Here is a 22,252-nt window from a genome sequence, read left to right as displayed (position 1 = left end):
GGCGTGGCCCTGTATATTCTAACCCCCAGGCAAGCGTCCCTGTCACCATGGGAACGCCTGGGGGTTAGAATATACCATCGGATTTGAGTTTTCACGCGCTCACTGAGATCGTGAAAACTCAATGATTTACTGTCAGTCCCTCCCCTCCTCCTCCTCCTCTTTTGTCATTGGTGGTCAGCGGCAGCCGCGCACAGTGGGGAGGGAGGGACTCTCTCCTTCTCCATTGTGCCCAGTGTGCCGGCTCAGGAGAAGATGGTGCGCGCAGAGAGCGCGATCATATCGCGGTCCGGCGATATAGGCGATATGCTCAAAATCCATATCGTGGCACAAATTTATATCGCATATCGCCTATATCGTCTATATCGCCCACCCCTAGTTTCTACTAAAACTGTACCATCTTTCCTCTCTGAATTTTCGGATGTGTTTTCTGAGAGTGGTGTTCAGGAATTGCCCCCTCACAGGGAGTACGATTGCCCTATTAATCTCACCCCAGGCGCCAAGCTGCCTAAATCTCGTTTATACAATCTCTCCCAACCTGAAAGGGTCGCTATGCGTGCTTATATCTCAGAGTCTGAGAAAGGGACACATACGACCCTCGAAGTCACCTGTTGCCGCTGGTTTTTTCTTTGTTAAGAAAAAAGATGGTTCTTTAAGACCATGTCTGGATTTCAGGGAGCTGAACAGTATCACAATTTGTGACCCTTATCCGCTTCCTCTTATCCCGGACCTGTTTAACCAGATTGTGGGGGCTAAAGTTTTTTCCAAATTGGATCTAAGAGGGGCATACAACCTGGTCAGGGTCAGAGAAGGAGAGGAATGGAAGACGGCCTTCAATACCCCTGAGGGCCATTTTAGGAATTTGGTTATGCCTTTTGGTTTGATGAATGCTCCAGCCGTCTTTCAGCATTTTGTGAACAGCATTTTTTATCATTTAATGGGGAAATTTGTATTAGTGTATCTGGATGACATTTTGATTTTTTCTCCTGATTTCAAAACTCATAAGGAACATTTACGTCAGGTCTTGCTCATCCTGCGGGAGAATAAATGATACGCTAAACTGGAAAAATGTGTGTTTGCGGTTCCAGAAATTAAATTTCTGGGGTTTCTTCTCTCCGCTTCTGGTTTTCGCATGGACCCCGAGAAGGTCCGCGCTGTGCTTGAGTGGGAGCTTCCTGAGAATTAGAAGGCGCTGATGCGTTTTCTGGGTTTTGCCAATTATTACAGGAAGTTTATTTTGAATTATTCCTCTGTTAAACCACTCACTGATATGACTAGAAAGGGGGTAGATTTTTCCTCCTGGTCGGTAGAGGCGCGTAAGGCCTTTTCTAATATCAAGGAGAGTTTTGCTTCCGCTCCCATCTTGGTACAACCTGATATTTCTCTACCCTTCATAGTTGAGGTTGATGCTTCTGAAGAGTCCTCTGATAAGTCACCATTTTTTGGTGCATATGGGTTTCATCCGCAGTTTGGGACATTCTCTGGAGAGGGGTCTTCTGGTTTACCTGATGAGGACAGATTCTCCTCGTCTTTGTCATCGATTTGGCAAAAGATTCAGGATAATCTAAAGAGCATGAGTGAGAGATATAAGCGTGTGGCGGATAAGAGACGTGTGCCTGGTCCGGACCTGAATGTTGGTGATCTGGTGTGGTTGTCTACTAAGAATATCAAATTGAAGGTTCCCTCCTGGAAGTTGGGTCCTAAGTTTATTGGGCCTTACAAAATCTTGTCCGTCATCAATCCTGTTGCCTACCGTCTTGATCTTCCTCAGACTTGGAAGATCCATAATGTTTTTCATAAGTCCTTATTAAAACCTTATGTCCAACCCATTGTACCCTCGTCTTTGCCACCTCCTCCGATTGTGGTTGATGGTAATCTTGAATTTCAGGTCTCTAGGATTGTGGATTCTCGTGTTGTCCGCGGTTCTCTCCAGTACCTCGTTCATTGGGAGGGTTATGGTCCTGAGGAGAGGATGTGGGTCCCAGTGACGGACATTAAGGCCACTTGTCTCATCAGGGCTTTCCATAGGTCCCATCCTGAGAAGGTGGGCTCTGAGTGTCCGGAGTCAACTCGTAGAAGGAGGGGTACTGTCACCACCAGACATCTGAGAAGCTCTGACAGACGTCCTTCAGAACCTCCTCCTTGAGGTTCCTTTTGTTTTGCTTTCATTTTCTCATCTCGTTAGTCTCTCTCAGCTGTCAGGTAGTTTCACTGATTGCATCCCTTTAAATTCCTTCCCATACTGCATCACTTTGCGGTTTATACAACTTCCTGGAGTATATGCATGCTGGATGCTACTACTGAGTCTTCTACAGATAAGTTTTGTTTATTCATTTGTATTTTCCTGTTAGCTAGATACCAGGAGACCCTGACTCCCTCCGTATCAAGTGTAGGGAGCCGGTGGTCGTGTCCCCTCAATATTATAGGGTATTCAGGGGTTATTCAGTCGAGGCACGAGGATATGCGATCTTCCACCATTGAGAATTTTGCATAGGCTGAGCAGTTTAGGGAGAGAGCCAGGTCTGTTGCAGGGCTATCCCTTTGGTTCCTTAGTTTTGGATCCAGTCAGCCGGATCTTCCTTTTGTGTCTTCTAGTTTGCTGTACACCTTCCGTGACACCAGCTGACAGAATCCCTTAAAAAAAATAGAGCCACAAAATGGGATATTTTTTTAAAGTATCCTAAAATCTAATTGTAAGAGGTACATACATTATGGGAATAAAAGGCTAAAGAACAAGAAGAAACTAATGTGAATAAATAGAACTGTAAAGAAACCAATAAATGACAAAACAAAAATGCATTAAAATAACTAAAACAGGAGGGTAGCGAGGAAGCACTGAAAAACTACAAATAAATGCAGCCAAACTAGAGACGGAGAGATTAATTGCCAAAGAGAGCAAAACTAACCCTAAAATGTTCTTCAATGATATAAATGGTAAAAATTATAAATCGGAAGGTGTCAGCCTTCTACAGTGTAATGAGGAAGGAGTTACAGAGAGCGATATGGAGAAAGCAAAGCTATTAAATATTTTTTTCTCCACTGTATTCACTGAGGAAAATAAACTGTCAAATGAAATGCAGAATGTAAGCGTAAAAGTGCCCTGTCTGACCCAGGAAGAAGTACAGCGGTGTCTTAAGAAGATTAAAATAGACAAATTGCTAGGACCAGATGGCATACAACCCCGTATCCTAAGAGAATTAAGTAATGTCATAGCCAGACCCTTATTTCTAAAATTTAATGACTCTATACTGACAGGGAATGTTCCACAGGATTGGCGCATAGCAAATGTCACATTCACTAGTGCAGTACCTCAGGGGTCAGTATTGGGCCTTATTCTCTTCAATATATTTTTCAATGATCTTGTAGAAGGCTTGCACAGTAAAATATTTTTACTGTATATCAATATTTTTGCAGATGACACTAAACTATGTAAAGTAATTAACACTGAAGAGGACAATATACTGCTACAGATGGATTTGGATAGATTAAAAGGCTTGGGCAGAGAAGTGGCAGATGAGGTTTAACATTGACAAATGTAAGGTTATACACATAGGAAGGAATAATGCAAGTCACCAGTACATACTAAATGGTAAAACACTGGGTCACACTGACATGGAAAAGGACCTAGTAATTTTAATAAACAGCAAACTAAGCTGTAAAAACCAGTGTCAAGTAACTGCTGCAAGGCCAATAAGATAATGGATTGCATCAAAAGGGGCATAGATGCCCGTGATGAGAACATAGTCCTGCCACTTTACAAATCACTAGTCAGACCACACATGGAGTACTGTGTACAGTTCTGGGCTCCTGTGAACAAGGCAGACATAGCAGAGCTGGAGAGGGTTCAGAGGAGGGCAACTAAAGTAATAACTGGAATGGGGGGACTACAGTACCCTGAAAGATTATCAACATTAGGGTTATTCACTTTAGAAAAAGACGAATAAGGGAAGATCTAATTACTATGTATAAATATATCAGGGGTCAGTACAGAGATCTCTCCCATCATCTATTTATCCCCAGGACTGTGACGAGGGGACATCCTCTGCGTCTGGTGGAAAGAAGGCTTGTACACAAACATAGAAGAGGATTCCTTCCGGTAAGAGCAGTGAGACTATGGAACTCTCTGCCTGAGGAGGTGGTGATGGTGAGTTCACTAATGGTACTTTCACACTAGTGGCAGGGGACTCTGGCAGGCTGTTCTGGCGGGTGAACAGCCTGTCCGATCCGTCCTGCCGCTAGTTCACATGTGCCCCTGGACTGCCGCTCCGTCTCCATTAACTATAATGGGGGCGGAGTTCGGGCGGCAGCTCACACAGAGAGGCAGCCAGACTGAAAGTACTGCATGAACTCCGCCCCCACCCACATTATAGTCAATGGAGTCGGGGCGGCAGTCTGAGTGCACATGTGAACTAGCGGCAGGATGGATCAGACAGGCTGTTCACCCGCCGGAACAGCCTGCCGAAGTTCCCTGCCGCTAGTGTGAAACTAGCCTAAAAGAGTTCAAGAGGGGCCTGGATGTATTTCTGGAGTGTAATAATATTACAGGCTATAGCTACTAGAGAGGGGTCGTTGATCCAGGGAGTTATTCTGATTGCCTTATTGGAGTCGGGAAGGAATTTTTTTTCCCCTTAAGTGTGGAAAATTGGCTTCTACCTCAGTTTTTTTTTTGCCTTCCTCTGGATCAACTTGCAGGATAACAGGCCGAACTGAATGGAAAAATGTCTTTTTTTCGGCCTTATATACTATGTTACCCAGTTTATTATTATAGACACGATCAGAGCTGAGATGAATTTTAGGTATAGAGGAAAGCTACCAGTGTCCTCTTTTCCCCAGAACCTACCTTATCAAAGTTGCTGCAGAGACCCCCATATTCAATCATCTGGTATCATCTTGCTGCTGTGTGAGCAGGTAATATTTTAATGTATCCATACGGTGGACCCCCAAAATAAATTTTACTGGTGGGCCCAAGGCACCCCAGTCTGACACTGTATGTGTGTGTGTGTATATATATATATATATATATATATATATATATATAAATGGCGGCACTGACTGCAATCAGGAAAATCGGGTGCATGTTCCAGGGGAATCGACCTCTTACCCCAATCAATAAATCCAGAAAAAGGACGGCACTCCAGCTGAATGAAAGTGAAGTTTTTCTTTATTCAACCATACGGTGCAACGTTTCGGCTCCAAAAATGAGCCTTTCTCAAGCAGAGATACAAATCAAGTGAAGGCAAATATATAGGTGACTTAATCAAAGTACAGATCATGTGATCATGCCACACCCAGTGGGCGTGTTACAAAAGTGACAGCTACAAAATCATGATAAAATACAATGGTACAGGTGCATAATAAGGCAAATGAAATGATTATATATATATCTAGTATTTGTATACATAACCAAAAAAACATCAATCAGGCATACATGTCTAGCATTTGCATACATAAGTGAAAGGACAGACCCATCGATCCGGTACATCTAGAAGTAAACAATCGATGGATGCGTCCAGTGAATGTAAAACATACCGAAGGAGGAGCAAAGGGACGATCAAGAGGACACATATAAACGGTGAGGGGCCCATTCTATGCGATCGTTAAACATAGCAAACATACCACTACTCGGAAGCGGCGTAACATCAATCAGGGACCGGTGGCAGCTGCAGGACGCCGAGCATCATCAGAACCGGCCTCTGCTCTTGCGTCATCACAGCGCCACTCAATACAGCCTAGGTGCGTTGCGGCGCATGCCCAGTGTGCATCAGGTCTCAAAATGCCATCTTTTAAGCTGGAGAAATGCCCATACCCTGTATTCAGACACCGTATCTGTTGTAAACCAGGGTATCGCGATCCAGACTAGTGCAGACAGCCCGGAATCCAGATCGTCCACATACTGTACCCTGACCAGAGCCCACTAATCCCACGGAAAACCGCGGTATAAAAGGGGGTATCTGTCAAGGGTGTCCGGTCGCTATCATACCCAAGAGGGTTCTCCTCCTACAGGTACACAGGTGTCACAGGGAGCAAATCTATACCAGAAGGATGAAGTAATTACAACAGCACCATCAAAATATATATAAAACAGTCCCCTGGTGCACACCGGATCCGGTAGTGGAAAAATGCAAATATATAAAACCAACCCAAAAAATTTTGGGGTAAAAAAAGAGAAAAACGCAAAGCTGGTAGGAATGTCACCCTCCCGTATACAGTAATGCGTCCACTTCATCCTTAAGCTCCAACCTTCCAAATGGTAATTGCAGGTGATCTGTGAATAAAAAACAAAGAAAGATAAAATTACTGTTGAAACAACAGATTCTAGAAATAAATACATTCTCTCAGTTTGTACACGAAAACACAGTAGCACAACCTGCTAGACACAGGAGGCAAGCCACACCTCACACAACATCCCCGAAATAAAATTCTATGTTCAATCCATTTGGTCTCAGGCTATTCAGCCTATGGATCCAACCTAGTTCCTTACGCTTAAGTAACCTTGACCTGTCACCGCCACGTCTGGGCTGAGGCACATGGTCGAGGATCCAAACTATCAGATCACCCTCCCTGTGTCTGGCCTTAGAAAAATGCTTAGATACCAGTAGATCGAGGAGTTTCTTCCGGATGCTTAAGCGATGATTGTTCAAGCGGGTCTTGAGGTCAGTCGTCGTTTCACCCACATAAAGCAGATTGCATGGGCAAGATAGCACGTAAATAATGTAGCTAGAATTGCATGTGAGATGAAACAATGTTGTAAGATTCACCCGTGTGGGGATGTATAAATGTTTTCCCTTTTCGGATGTATCTGCAATTGACGCACCCCAGGCAGGGAAAACAGCCCAAGCCCGGCTGCGTCAATGCAGTTTGTCTGGAGGACCCCTTGGAGCCAATGTCTGCCTTGACCAACTGGTCTCGGAGATTCCTTGAGCGCCGGTAGGAGAACAATGGTGGATATTGAAACTCTGGTATCTCCTTGAAACAAGATCCCAAGAGATCCCAGTGTTTCCTGAGAACTTTGTTAATTGAGGGACTAAGTTCACTATAGACTGACACGAACGGAATCCTAGCTGCTTTCTGCACGGTTTTCAGCTGGGACAGCAATCCATCCCTATCAAGACCGCGTGCCCTATCCATGTGCTGATCTAATAATCGTTTCGGGTAACCCCTATCACGAAATCTCATTGCCATGGACTCTAGGGTCGCGTTGGCCTTGTGTTCATCAGATACGACACGTTTAACCCTAAGGAACTGAGAGAAGGGGAGTGACTGGACCATTCTCCTAGGGTGAGAGCTATTGTAGCACAGGAAGGTGTTGGTATCCGTGGATTTGGTGTATAATTTCGTATGTAATATACCTCCGCTAAACACAACCCTGGTGTCCAAGAACTGGATGTCCGTACTGGAATGGACGAGAGTGAACTGCAGATTGGAATCATGGCTATTTAAAAAGGCATGAAAATCAGTCAACTCCACCTCGCTACCTGTCCATATGAGGAAGATGTCGTCGATATATCTCCACCACCTCAGCACATGGCTGAAGTGGTGGGACAGATAGACGACATCTTCCTCATAGCACCGCATAAAAATATTCGCATAAGTGGGGGCCACGTGGGACCCCATGGCCACACCCCGCTGTTGCAAATAATAAGCAGCAGAAGTAGAGAAAAAAAAAGAAAAAAGAAAGAGGGTTATCCAAAAGCTGCCAGGGACTGTGCTTTGTCCCTGAAGAAAAGGATAAAGAAGGGGCGCCACAAGGATCGTACGATAAAGGGATTGAACAAGGAAAAAAAGGAAAAAAAGTTTGCTGGAGAGGCAGCTCTGGTGTGGGATGAAACCAACCACCACAGAGAAATCGAGATAATCAGTGAAGGGTAGGGAACAGGGGGTAGTCACTCACCCCGAGTGTTAACCGGTCACTGTAAATAAATGAACAGTTGAGCGCCAAACTCCCAAAAGACAGAATAGAGGTGTTGGAAAATCATTGACAGTAGCAAAGATCACCAAACTCAAGTGCTATAGGCTGGTATGTAGAGCACAGTTGAGAATAGGTGCTAAAAATAGGATGATGCTTGTATATTATTAGGTCAAGTCATGTAGCAATAAAACTGAATAGATGCATAAAATAAATATTTCAAGAAAGTTAAAAATATTAGAACTATGGAGACAATAATAAAGATAAAAACATTGGTAAAAATCCACTCACTTCACAGGGGGGGCGCCACCAGGATAAACTTAAAACACCTGTGGCAAGTCACCTCCCTAAGCCGGGATCGCGTGTAAGTTGTTAGAGGTAGACGTCTACGTCCTGGGTGTACAGCCTGGTTGGTAAAGCAGCAGACAAATCCAAAGGTACGTATTCGATCCTCTTTGATGATAAAACGTAAGGCTCAACGCGTTTCAGGGGTCACAATACCCCCTTCATCAGGAGCAGGATATACAATAGACATAATGTATGGGCTTTAAATACATGTGGATGTGCCGTTTTGGCGCCAAAAAACAGTGGGTGGAGTTACAAGTGATGACATCATCGTTATGGGAATAAGAATATTTTTGTTATAAAATACAGGTACGTTGGTGGTGCTTGTAGTAGGTAAAAGGCTGGACACCTATACACACAAAAACTATATGAAAAGCTACCCTCAGATCGTTGATGTTTCTATATTAGAATCGCATAACCGGAAGTCAGGTGGGTGGAACGCAGCGTGCGTTCCACCAGACCATATCCGGGATAGAGTAAGCCGCAACCGGAAGTGAGCCGCCACCGGAAGTTGCTATATTAGAAGTGGGTGGAACGCAATATGCGTTCCACCTAGTACATATCCGGAATAGAGAGACCGGAAGTTGGCCTGTGGAACACACAGGTGCACAAGCAGCTATAGTAAAAGCGAGTGGAACGCAGTATGCGTTCCACCTGGCGCATATCCGGATCGAGGAGACCGGAAGTGCGCCTGTGGGACGCACAGGGGTCCAACCATGTTGCAAATGCCTACTAGACATACGAGAAATAAGTACATAAATATGGAAATACATCTGGCCATAAAAATCTTGAATGGCCTTAAAAATCTTTTTTTTTATAAAAAACAAGTAATATAACAATAAAAGGATCAGTAAAATAAGGAAATGTGCGTACCTTGATTCACCCTATATATAGCTACAGGGATAATGTCACTCATAGTAATAATATTTGTAATAATATAAAGAAATAAGTGGGTATCGACGTTAAAATCGGGTCGCATAAAAGATATACATAAAAACTAGTTTATATTGATATCTGTGGGGAATAAATACGCTTCTGTTAGACAGTACGGGTATAATGTCTCCAGAAATGCCCATTTTGCCCCAACTGGAATATAATGATGGGTAGTGTACAAATACTAATAGTAAAAGTGTAAATAACGTAGTGATCATACCACAATAATGTAAGGAAAAAATGGTATATTGATGTATAGATGAATGGATCTGTATATTTATTTGAGTAGTTACCATTGAAAGATTAGGTATATGGTGGTATATGGTATATGGTGATATCGTATCTGTAAATGAATCGAGATCTTATATAGGGAGCTAGTAATTTAGTAGTTGGTATATTCAAGAGATTCATTGAGACCGAAGGGTATGAGGGTGTTTAGCTTGAAGATCCAGAACATTTCTTTTCTGCACAGTGTTTGGAATGATCGGGGAACCCATTCGAGTGGCGTAACTGACAGAGATGCGGGGTCGCCTTCATGATGAGAAGCGTAGTGTCGGGATACACTGTGTGTGCAAATTTTGCGTCTTATGTTAGAACGATGCTCATTCATACATTCCTTCAGAGATTGAGTTGTGCGCCCAACATACAGAAGGTTACACGGACATTGCAGTAGGTAAACCACATTTGTAGTGCTGCAATTCATAGGATGGTGTATGGAAATTGGTTTCATAGGGTGAGGTAAGATCACCCGTTCGCCGCAACAGTTTATGATGTCACAGCACATACATCTTTTTATTCCGCATTTGTGTGAGCCTATTTTCTGTAGGCTCTTGTTGGGACCCGATTTGGGACATCGTGGGTTAATCTCAAGTTTGGGACACGAGGGGGCTAAAATGTTTTTCAAGGTCTGGGCACGTTTAAAAATTAAATTAGAAGTTTTTGGAATAGTCTTGCCTATAATGGGATCCTTTAATAAAATATTCCAGTGTTTATTTATTAGTTTTCTGATATCCATGTGTCTGGAGTTGTAACGTGTGACAAAGTGAAAATTGGATTGAATATTATCTGTAACTGAAGTTTTATTTTTCTTTTGGCCACTGAGACTATCTTTTTGGGATATTCCTAAGGCTCTCTTTTCTGAATCTTTTACGAGTTTGCTCGGGTAACCTTTATCGTGGAAGCGTTTTTTCAAAATGGAAAGTTGTTCCCTACAGACCATGTCATTTGAGCAGTTCCTGCGAATTGCAAATAATAGACATCCTTAAAAAGGAAATAATTGTAATGAAGAACAATGTTGAGCAAATCAACAATGAAATCTGTAGCATGGGAGGTATAGGAGGACTTCATGAGCATTTTCCTGACTGCTTGGACACCACTATCATGTACTATGGACGTATATAGTGATGTAACATCGAATGATGCTAACATCACGGAAGCCACCTGTGACACATCAGTATCTCGTAATTTAACCAGAAAATCTGATGTGTCCTGTATATAGGAAGACCAGGGCCGGTACAAGGCAGGGGCCGAAGGAGCGGGTGCCCTGGGCGCTACCATTTGCGGACAGGAGGGGGGCGCAGGTGAAGTGCCAGCAGCAGTGGCGTCGCCAGGGGGGGGCCAGAGGGGGCCACGGCCCCCCCTACATCATGCTGTGCCCCCCCATGTGCCCCCCCCCCCCCAAGTGAGCAGCCGCCGCCGGGCACAGGGAGATGAGCGCTTCCATTGCGCTCATCTCCATTGTAAACTGTCTGTGCCAGCGGAGGTGCAGGGGAGGGAGAGGCGTGTCCCTTCCCTTTCCTCTGATAGGCTGCAGGCAGGCACCAAAGTGGAGGAGAGGCCCCGCCCCCTAATTACTCCTGTTTACCTTTCTAAAGCTAAAGGACCTTTGATGATGTCATCACAGGTCCTGTAAGGAAACTGCACAGTGTAAAGTGTAGTTCCCAGGTTAGAACAGTGCATCTGCCAGGACCTGTGATGACATCATCTTCAACATCACAGGTCCTGCAGAATCTAGCAAAGGAACTGCACCAAAAATGGTGTAGTTCCTAGGTTTCAAAGGTACATCTGCCAGGACCTGTGATGACATCATCACAGGTCCTTCAACCCCTAACAGCAAGTATTAAAAGTTCACAAGCAGCTCTGTATTGATCCATACAGACTGGAATGGAGAGGTAAGAGGAGGTCCTCCACTTTTCATCATTTACCCCTTCCCCCTCCATGCCCTGTTTTTACTCATTGCTCACTCATGTATACTACTTCAGACAGTTACCACTACCTCATGTACCTCACAGTGACTATAATGCATAACTGACCACATATTTCTATAAACACTGCATCTACAGTATTATACCTTCTATGTGTCACATCAATACACTGCTCTGTATATATATATATATATATATATACACACACACATACATGCACACACACTGCATATATTACACAGTATTATACATGCAATATGTACAGATATATAGTATATACCGCAGTGCACTGATATGTGAGGTATGAGGTATAATAGATGCTGTGTGTACAGATATCAGTACACTTCTGTATATACTATATATGTGAGGTACGAGGTATAATAGATGCAGTGTGTACACATATATAGTATATACAGCAGTGTACTGATATGTGAGGTACGAGGTGTCAATACACTGCTGTATTTACTATATACCTGTACACACTGCATCTATTATACCTCGTACCTCACATATTACACTACTGTATATACTGTATACACTGCATATATTATACCCCGTACCTCACATATCAGTACACTGCTGTATATACTATATACCTGTACACACTGCATCTATTATACCCTGTACCTCACATATCAGAACACTAGGGAATATACTATATACCTGTACACACTGCATCTATTATACCGCGTACCTCACATAACTGTACACTGCTGTATATAATATACATCTGCATCTATTATACCTCTTTTGTGTGCCAGGGCTGTTTTGTAATCCCATTCCGGCCCTGATGGCATAAATTATAAAACGCAGCAGCAAGAATAGTTCATGGAACAAAGGGAGGGGCTATAAAAGGGGAATGGGGGCCCAATTTAGATTCCTGCTATGGGGCCCAGTGATTTTTATGTACGCCCCCGGCTGCAGGCACTAGGCCGGCAGCCTATCAGAGGCCGGCGCAATGACGTCATCGTGCCGCCTGAGCCTTACATTACAGCGTGGGACACAGGAAGAGGCTGCATCGCATCGCTGACACTTAGGTAAGTATAAGTGTTTTTTTTTTGTTTTTTTTTACAATAGTGTTACTGGCACATTGGGGGGGGCTTATTACAAAACTGGCACATGATGATGGGGGGGACTTTATACTGGCACATGATGATGGGGGGGAACTTTATAGTGTCTGTGACTTTCAAAGTCCCACAGTCCTTTGTTCTATTGCTTTAAGTATATTCTTGTTTTGAAACAACATTGATTCTTTCTTAAAAACGGGGGGGGGGGGGGGGGGGGGGGCAGCTTGCCATCTTCGCCCTGGGCACCAAATGGCCTTGTCCCAGCCCTGAGGAAGACCCACCTATAGAGAACTCTCGCAGTACTTTGTCCAGAAAGATAGCTATGTTGCTGAAGATGGAATCCAACCCTGAGACGATGGGGCGTCCCGGGGGATCAATGAGGGTCTTGTGAATCTTGGGCAGCACATAAATCACCGGAGTGACTGGATGTGCCACCTCAAGAAATTCACACAGACCCCCATCGATAATACCAGCAACCATAGCATCCCTCAGACAACTGCGGATGACACCAGCTATCTTGAACCTAGGGTCAGAGTCCAAGACTCTATAAACATGGGGGTCCCCTAGTTGTCGCATGACCTCTTGTACATATTTGTTGGTGTCCATCACCACAACAGCACCACCCTTGTCCGCAGGCTTCAGAACAAGGGTGGGGTCAGATCTAAGAGCTTCAAGAGCCTCAATCTCAGCGCCAGTCAGATTGGGGCGTCTAAAGTCAAGATCCCCCTGTACGGAAGACCTGAGCTCAGAAAGCCCCCGTCTGACTCTACTGATGTATGCTTCAACAGCTGGTTCATTGATGTTGGGTGTGAAATTACTCTTCAAAAATAAATTGAGAGATCCCAGTGTGAATTCACTGGTCTGGGGTCTTTCAACACTGATCTTATTATGATGCCATATTTTGAGTTTAATGCGGCGAAAAAAGGAAAATAAATTGGATTCCAGTTCAAACCAGTTCACAGAGGAACTGGGACAAAATGAAAATCCTTTCGATAGGACACTCACTTGTGTGGGAGACAGTTCTTTAGAAGACAGATTGACAACAGTAATTTTTTCTTCCCCATGTTGCTTTTGGTTACCGCAGGTCGGATCTTGTTGCTCCGCAGCCTGCCTGGACCTCCTGTGTCCATGTCCACCTCTCCTGATGCGTCGCCCCGTCTTTCTGGAATCCGTGGAGCCTGGTATAAAAAAAGACTGTTCACCATCAGTGGAAATCTGTGTGGTCTTCCTCCTTTTTCTAACGTCCTTCTGTTGTTTATTAAACTGTCTCTCCGACTGCCAATTATAGATGTTACCCTTTTTATAATCTTCAGTGTCTCTACACCACTTGATTCTTTTGTTCTCCTCAGAATCAGTCTGGAAGAGCTTCATTTGAACAGACATATCCTCCATATATTTGGTAAAGTCCTCAGTAGACAAAAGCGTTTGGAGATAGGTCTCAAGCTCACGTATGTCACAATTCAAAATAGCAAGTTCATGCTGTAAAAACTCGATGTTGAGTAATATGAAATCAAGGGAGTAGCGATTAGATAACGCCTCAAACTTTTTACAAAATGTAGGATTGTTGAAAAAGAGGTTAGGCTGTATATTAGACCGCATCCCTCTGGGATTTTTTGCGTTTTGTGATACTCCCCCAATGTCATCATGTGCAGATGAAGGGATACCATGCGTTTGGAGACATTCTCAAACTTACGTTTAAGCTCTTTGATGGAAGGGGTGTTGAGGAAGGTGGCATCTCCTCCTATGTCGCGCAGTATGCGCTCGGCGTCTTCTGCTGTGTACACACAACCATAGGTTGAAATAGATTCAGGATTCGACATGATGAAAAATAAAAATAAAAATGAGCAAAGTGCGGAAAAAGCTGTGAGTCGTGCTCAGCCAATAAGCCAAAGATATAGAAGAAAAATGGCGGCACTGACTGCAATCAGGAAAATCGGGTGCACGTTCCAGGGGAATCGACCTCTTACCCCAATCAATAAATCCAGAAAAAGGACGGCACTCCAGCTGAATGAAAGTGAAGTTTTTCTTTATTCAACCATACGGTGCAACGTTTCGGCTCCAAAAATGAGCCTTTCTCAAGCAGAGATACAAACCAAGTGAAGGCAAATATATAGGTGACTTAAAGGGTTTCTACCACTAAGTTTTCACATAATTAGCTTTCAGACACTAGCGATCCGCTAGTGTCTGCTCTACCAAACCATCCTAATATAATTGCTTTTGGGGCAGCCGTTTCGCAAAAAAAAGAACTTATATTGATATGCTAATGAGCCTCTAGGTGCTATGGGGGCGTCATTAGCACCTAGAGGCTCGGTCTACCTTCACAAAATGCCGCCGCCCAGCGCGTCCCTCCAGCCCGCCCATCTCCTCCGGAATGCGATCCTCCCTGTGAGCGTATGTATTCGGCGCATGCGCAGTGAATGTCTGGACGCTTCCCTGCTCAGACATCTCCACTGCGCCTGCGCCGATGACATCATAGTGCTCCGAGGAACAGGCGCAGTGGAGATGTCTGTGCAGAAAGCGGTCAGACATTCACTGCGCATGCGCCGAATACATACACTCACAGGGAGGATCGCATTCCGGAGGAGATGGGCGGGCTGGAGGGACGCGCTGGGCAGCCGCATTTTGTGAAGGTAGACCGAGCCTCTAGGTGCTAATGACGCCCCCATAGCACCTAGAGGCTCATTAGCATATCAATATAAGTTCGATTTTTAGCGAAATGGCTGCCCCAAAAGCTATTATATTAGGATGGTTTGGGAGAGCAGACACTAGCAGATCGCTAGTGTAGTGTCCCACTAGGTGGGCGTGGGCACTGCACAAGGGTCAATTGGGCGACGTGTTGCTCCTGCTCACAAGGGACAGAAATGTTATATTTAACTATGCATTTAATGTATTTTCTAATGTGTTTTATATGCAATGTTCCCCTGTGTTAATGCTTAGCAGGCCTAGTTGGGTGTAGTTAGACATCCCAGACACTAGAGGGAGATAGGGAGCCCCTAGTATAAATGTCCAGGCCCAGACAGGGAGGAGGGAGTTCATAGTCAGGAGTCTGTGGAGACAGAAGTGAGAAGGCACCAGCCAGAGATATGCTGAGGGCCTCCTCCTGACATGCAGCTTGATAGCCCTGGCTGCTAGCTATGACCAGGAGGCTAGTGAAGAATCCTAGCCTGCCTGTAGTCCAAGGGAGCCTCAGTTAGCTCCGAAGTCACCCCAGTAGTAGGACAGAACCTCCTGGGAGAAAACCTGCAGTTACCCTCAAGTCAAGCAGAGACAGTGTCACCAGCTCAGATGAGTAAGCTAATGGGCAGAGGAACTATAGAGTGAGAGCAAGAATCCATACGGGAGGAAGATATATTTTACCAAGGATTTAAGCCAGCATTTAGGCATCCGGGCCTTGGGATAGAAACCAGACAGGAGTTCTAAAGAACAGCGTACACTATTTCTGAGGAGAAGGTACAGCCTGATTCTGAGTGTGTTGTGGATTACCCTCTGAGTATCTTGCACAGAATTATACCTGCCAGTATTTGTATTGAAGCCTGCTTGTGAAGCACTTGATATAAGGGACTGCATTACCATCTTGATGTACAAAGTTGGACTGTTTAAGTAAAGCAACGTTTGGTTCACTATACCACCTGTGTACCTCACTTATTACTACTATAAATCGGTGTGCCACCGTTACAGGCACTGGCGTCACGATTCCAAAAGGGACCTTGCTTCAGGCACTCAAAATACCGGTAACATCCAGGGCACCTCATCCACCATCAGGCCTGGTCCCTACCTACGGAGTGTGCCCCAGAGGAACTTGTGTCTACCTCTCCTTCACTGCCGCATGCCTGCCCAGGGTTCTCCAATACAGTGAGCAACCCTCGATTGCCCATAACCGTGACCTCACTTCGCAATACCCTGCAGGTCTGGCGTGCTGCACTAGTGTCTGAAAGCTAATTATGTGAAAACGAAGTGGTAGAAACCCTTTAATCAAAGTACAGATCATGTGATCATGCCACACCCAGTGGGCGTGTTTTCATTTGCCTTATTATGCACCTGTACCATTGTATCTTATCATGATTTTGTAGCTGTCACTTTTGTAACACGCCCACTGGATGTGGCATGATCACATGATCTGTACTTTGATTAAGTCACCTATATATTTGCCTTCACTTGGTTTGTATCTCTGCTTGAGAGAGGCTCATTTTTGGAGCCGAAACGTTGCACCGTATGGTTGAATAAAGAAAAACTTCACTTTCATTCAGCTGGAGTGCCGTCCTTTTTCTGGATTTATATATATATTTTTTTTTTCCATGGGCTTTTGTAGGTGACAGATGCCACTCAGTTGGTCTGTTAAATTCGGGAAATCTTTGTGATGAAAACTTTTGATGGGCACTGCAGAACACACAATATGAAATAGGGTATTGTAAAAGGAAGTGAAAGCCCTGTATCATTTATGGAAAGTCATAACTGTAGAATATACTGTTTTCACTACAGCTAGAAAGCTCCATCCCTGTGATCAAGTAGTTAACCCAATGCTTGTGAAGTCTTAGGAGAGAGGGCTCCTCCCTCACCCCTGCAGATGCCAAGGGGCACAGACCAGACGGGTACTGCGTGTGTGTGTGGAGGAGGGGACATGCAGATAAGGAGGAGGCGATAGTGACTGAGAAAGAAGACACAGTGGAGGGTCAGGGTAAATAGGGGGAGACTGAGGGAGGCGCACATGACAAGAAATGTGCACAAACATGGAGTTTGTGGCAGTCCAGTAATGACATACGAGTCCATATGTAGAAGTACCAGATTACTTTGTCTCTTGATACAACGTGACGTGCCGATTAGAGACCTGAAGCCTCTGTGGAGCTGCTGAGGTGGGATGTCCGCATTAGAACTAAGCTCCCTTCACAGTGCGGCATTATTTTCGGGTGCTCCTTTATCCCCGGCTCCCTCTCCCCTCCCTCCGGCCCAGTAATTCCCCAGCTTGAGCAGCGGGGAGGGCAGGAGCTCAGACTATGTTACTCAGCATTTCATTCTCGGCGTCAGTCAAAGGAGTCGGGGGCACCAGGACCCGCAGTGGCCACTGAGACAGGACACAAAGGGACCCTGATGGCAGTCTCATCACCTCCCTTCTACTGTGCCCGGCGAGCATGGACCTGGGAAGAGCCAGTGGCACCTCCAGCCTAATTGCGGATCCCTAATTATAGCGGGCACAGTGAGTGAGGGCGCTGGATCATGGTAGGTGACAGCGCACTGTGGGTGGGGTTGTTATGGGCAGTGCCTGGGGGGTTGTCTGGGTCAGCCCCACATAGTTCCTACATAGGGCACTGTGGAGTGGGGAAGGAAATGCTGTCCCTTCTGTATTAGTGGGGTGACACTCCATACCTTCACCCGTCCATGTCTAGGAGGGGAATTTAGGACAAGGGGTGGGGAGGTTCTACTTTAACAGGCTGGAGGCTGTGGCTGGTTAAACATGGCCGCGTAGGAAGGGGAGGACCTAGCGCAGGCATCGGGATGAACTTGGAAGAGAAGCTGGGGACAGGTTCTCCTGACTAGACAAATGTCCATGCGAGAGCCGTATTAAAGCGGCAGTGCCCACCCCCATCCAGCGAGTCGTGGGCAGGGCAGAAGTTACCGTACTAGAGATGGCATGGGGCGAGCAGGCACAGCTGTACATATGTCCTAATCTACCCCCGGGCAGCGAAAAGCGCATGCAAATGAACGTGAACTAGAGGGCTGCCAGCCGCAGTGCCGCTTCCTGCTGCAGTGCCCCTGCCAGGAGGTGCTACACGCTGTGCCCAACTTTCCGGAACCTATAGTGCGAGGCTGCCCATTATCCCTCCAGCTGGAAGAACCATGTAAATAAGACCTCTCCGAATCTAGAATCCTGCAGTGGGGCAGTAAACCACTGGCGATCTGTGGGTGCGAGATACAGCCCATAAGCTCTTCTGGAACATCATGGGCATAGGTCTGATCTGTACAGTCGTCTAAAAACCTTACCTTACTATGGGGCAAATGGATCTGATTGTATACTGACAATATGTGCCCTGTTTCTGGGTTACTACAAACGTGCATAAAGCCTCATTTGGATTAGTACATGGGCACAGAACATTAGGTGAAGTACCTGATGTCACCTCTTAAGCAGGAAACGTACCTTTAGGACCCTGCTAAGTCTCCTGAATGCTAGGGTTGACTCCATGCTCACTCCACTAGCTCAAGTCTAGACAGTCATGTAGTGTGATAGTTTCCCACGTAATAATAGTCAGCTATTGTAATAGTTTCCCAGTCACACGGAGGGAGAAGCAATTCCTCTTTTACTAGTTTTCACCAATCTCTTGCTGGTGGCTGTGGCACTTCTGGTCAGGTCCTGATACATCACTGGTTAACCATTTGTTTGCTAGAATAGGCTTGAAGTGCACAAGGAGCAGCAAAGCACCCATCAGTGTCCACATTCTCTGTGTACAGAGACTATATCTTTAAAGGGATGTCATTTTTTTTATCAGTTTTTTTTTTTTTTAATAGCGTAGGATGGGCCTGATGTAGGACGTCACCCATCGCTCTCCTCCTCCTCCCCCCTCCTTCCTACACGCTCTCTTTTTTCTGTCTTTTTTATTCTATCGCTCCTCTGGTTAGTTTTCTAATGGAACACAATTCACAAAGTTGCCTTCTGCCTCCCTGTGAGGAAGCCTAAATTGGACACTGTGCTATAGGTTTTTTAAAGCGGAACCCCCTGCCACGATCCAAATCTGGAATTCCCAAAGGAAGCATTATTCCTTTTATTCTTTAATGTGCATTTTGCAGGAATATTTTTTATTTTTGTGGGGCATACGGAAAGTTGGATGTGGGTTGCAGAAGGAAAAGCAAGCATCCAGCTGCTGCCTGTGACTCAGTAACTTTGTGTGTGTAACAGTGGAGTATAAGAGGATACACTATACAGCCATGTATGCGTCACCTTTATGTCTGACACAGGTAAAGTGACTTTCATCCAATTATTCTCTTAGCAGCTTGAAATCCTCTTCTCCCACCCTGCTTGCTACTTCCCGCTGCCTTCTCAAGGCTTGTCATACACAGCTACGTTTGCATCTTTAGAGGAGGTTTAATGCATGGCAATGTAGGCTGAGAAGCTTGGCCCAGAATAAGAAAGTGCCTGTTCCTAAACATTACAATTGTGGTAATTGTGATGTTTATGGCTTTTCAGAATATGGAAAAATGAAACTAGAAACATGTTATAAGTTTGGAAGGAAGTGCTCATGTCTCCAAAAAAGGTCAAATTTTCACACATTTTTGTCTTAGTTATTGTTGAAAATATCAACGGAGATATAGTTTTGGCTGTAGGTTTTTAAGAACTGGTATTTTCTCAGGAATGTATTGCAGGCCATTCTTTGCTGATTATAAAAAAAAAAAAAATCTAGTCACATGTCTAGTCCGCCCCTCACCCCACACCCTCTTGCCCGCTCTTTTCTGGGACATGTATTTTATATCTATATATATATATATATATATATATATATATATATGTGTATTGTGTGTAATTTGGAGTGGGGGCATTCGGCAGCATCGCGTATTTCGGAAGAATTGTTTAGGAGCTTGTTTTTGATTATATTAATGTACTTTTATGTTCTATAGATAAATGGTTGCTTGTTTATGTCTTATCAAACTTACACTATAGTCCCGTTATTCCCTGAGGTGCTTAGGAATAGTGGGTGTTTTCTACTTTGCTCCCTATTCTAATGCACGGAAGCTTGGTAACTACCGCAGATCAAAAACTAGGTCCAGCTTGTTGTGTATCTTATTGTTTGCTCAAATGGCAGCACAGGAGTTAATGGACTGGTGGGTGGAAAAGGCCTGGTGAATGAAATGACCTTGGCCTGGTATGACAGCACTCCCAATAAGCAGTAGAAACCAATTGTTCACACTTTAATGGAATTTTGTTACACATGTGGTTTAAATTGTCATCTCTCGTGTCCATCTATCTATCTCTCTATCTCTGGATATAGCTGTGTATGTAGGAGTATTAATAGAGCAAATGGTACCTGGCATGAACTTGCAAAAAACTTTGGGGTCATTTATTAAGGGACTTATGACAATTTTAGTAGTAAAAATAGTTGAAAGTCCCTTTTTTAACCGGCCCTGCGACAATATTTAGTCACATGGCCAGTTTTAAGCCATGTTCGGCAGTTGGGCGAGATGAGGGTGTGCCAGGGACGGGACTCTGGGCCTGGCAAATTTGTTAACATTTACACCTGAAAACAGGGCCTGGAGTAGTTTTGACACCTCATCATAAATTAGCAGGATCTTACAGCAGCATGGGGGAAGATCTAAGACTGGCGTAAAAAGCTTGTCTTGGTAAATCACCCACATTGTTTATGAACATTCATCCTGGGTGTTCAATCAACTATATAGCGCAGAGTATTTTTTTGTGCGGAAAAACTGGAAACTTGCATAGAGGAAAGCAGCATTACCCTTGGCAAAGTAGGGTTGTCACGATACCCAAAATTTGATTCGATTTCGATACCATAAAGTATTGCGATACTGAATACCATTCGATACCACACAAAAAATAAAAATAAACACAAAATAAAGCCGCATGCATTCTGCATTTTATTGAACGTCCGGCCCATAATAGAACAGTCCTATCCTAATTTTTGGGGGGGACAAGGTGACAAAAAAAATGGCAAATCATGTGTTTTTTTATTTTTTTGAGTTTATATTTTTATATGTAAAATTGGGAATGGGGGTGATTTAAACTTTTAATATTTTGGTGTGTTTTTTTTTTTTTTTTTTAACTTTAACCACCTTAGGGGGGCTAGAACCCTTGTCCTACACCCTGATAGAGATCTATTAGGGAGAATAGGATTTTACACTGTCCCTGCTGCCATGTGCTTTGTGCACACAGCAGCAGGGAGCTTACCATGGAAGCCATGGAAGGCTTTAGTAGTGTCTTGGCTGCCATGGTAACCAATCTAAGCCCCACAACTGCTGGGGCTCCGATCGGAAGCTTCAACCAATGAGAATACTGAGGAGAAGGGGAGGGGACCCTGTGGCCATTGCACCACCAATGAAGATAATGAACATTATTATAATACTAGGGTGGGGGGCGCACTGCGCCACCAATGACTATAATTTACCAATAAATACAAATGTCGGCGGGTGCCAGCCTTATCACACAGCCAGCACCCAGCCTCAATGATGGGGATCCTGCAAACCCCATCAATTAACCCCTCAGGTGCGGTAATTGACGTAGTTCGGGGGATTGCCACACCCTGTCATTGAGGCGGGGTGCCAGCTGTGTGATACGGCCAGCACCTGGCGCCCTACATTTGTATTTAGGGGTAAATTATATTCATTGATGGAGCAGTTGCCACAGCCCCTCCTCTCCTCCTCAGTACTATCTTCTCACTGGTGGCCAGCGGCAGCCACGTCACAGTGGGGAAGGAGGGACTCCTTCCTTCTCCACTGTGCCGGCTGAGGAGAACATGGTGAGCAGCAAAGGCGGTGCGCGCCATGTTCTCTAACAGATGCTAGTAGTGCAGCCTAATATTGGAAAATAGCAAATCCCGGTATCGGTTCAATCCGGGTGTAAAAGTATTGAAAATTCAATACCCGGTGCAACCCTATGGCAAAGCAGTAGGTTGTGTATGTGAGCCCTAGTGTAGGGCTTTTACCCACACTTGTTTACATATATGCAGGATCATATAACAATGAGAGTTAATCCCTATTAATCTCCCTGTTTTTTTTTGTGTGTGTATATATATATATATATATATTAAGGCAATTTGCCTGGATTTGTGGGAGGGGCTGAGGTCCGCCTCCAGCCTATTTAG

The 22,252-nt window shown here is 44.7% G+C and overlaps 1 protein-coding gene across 3 annotated transcripts in view; it reads left to right on the top strand.

Moving 5' to 3' along the window:
- Positions 1–17,399: 17,399 nt before the first annotated feature.
- Positions 17,400–22,252, top strand: part of NFIC (nuclear factor I C) — a 650,631-nt gene continuing 645,778 nt past the window's right edge. The window contains exons 1-2 of one of the 3 annotated variants that reach the window (XM_040417754.1): positions 17,404–17,666; positions 19,230–19,397. In XM_040417754.1, the coding sequence (XP_040273688.1) occupies positions 19,368–19,397 (30 nt within the window). In that variant the 5' untranslated portion in view covers positions 17,404–17,666; positions 19,230–19,367. Of the gene's footprint in view, positions 17,667–19,027; positions 19,398–22,252 lie in introns of those variants that run through there. The other 2 variants (XM_040417755.1, XM_040417753.1) reach the window with 2 other exon arrangements.

The sequence above is a fragment of the Bufo bufo genome, chromosome 2, assembly GCF_905171765.1.
Source record: "Bufo bufo chromosome 2, aBufBuf1.1, whole genome shotgun sequence".
Classification (NCBI taxonomy): Eukaryota; Metazoa; Chordata; class Amphibia; order Anura; family Bufonidae; genus Bufo; species Bufo bufo.
The sequence above is the reverse complement of the archived record's forward strand: the minus strand, read 5'-3'. Positions and strand labels throughout refer to the sequence as shown.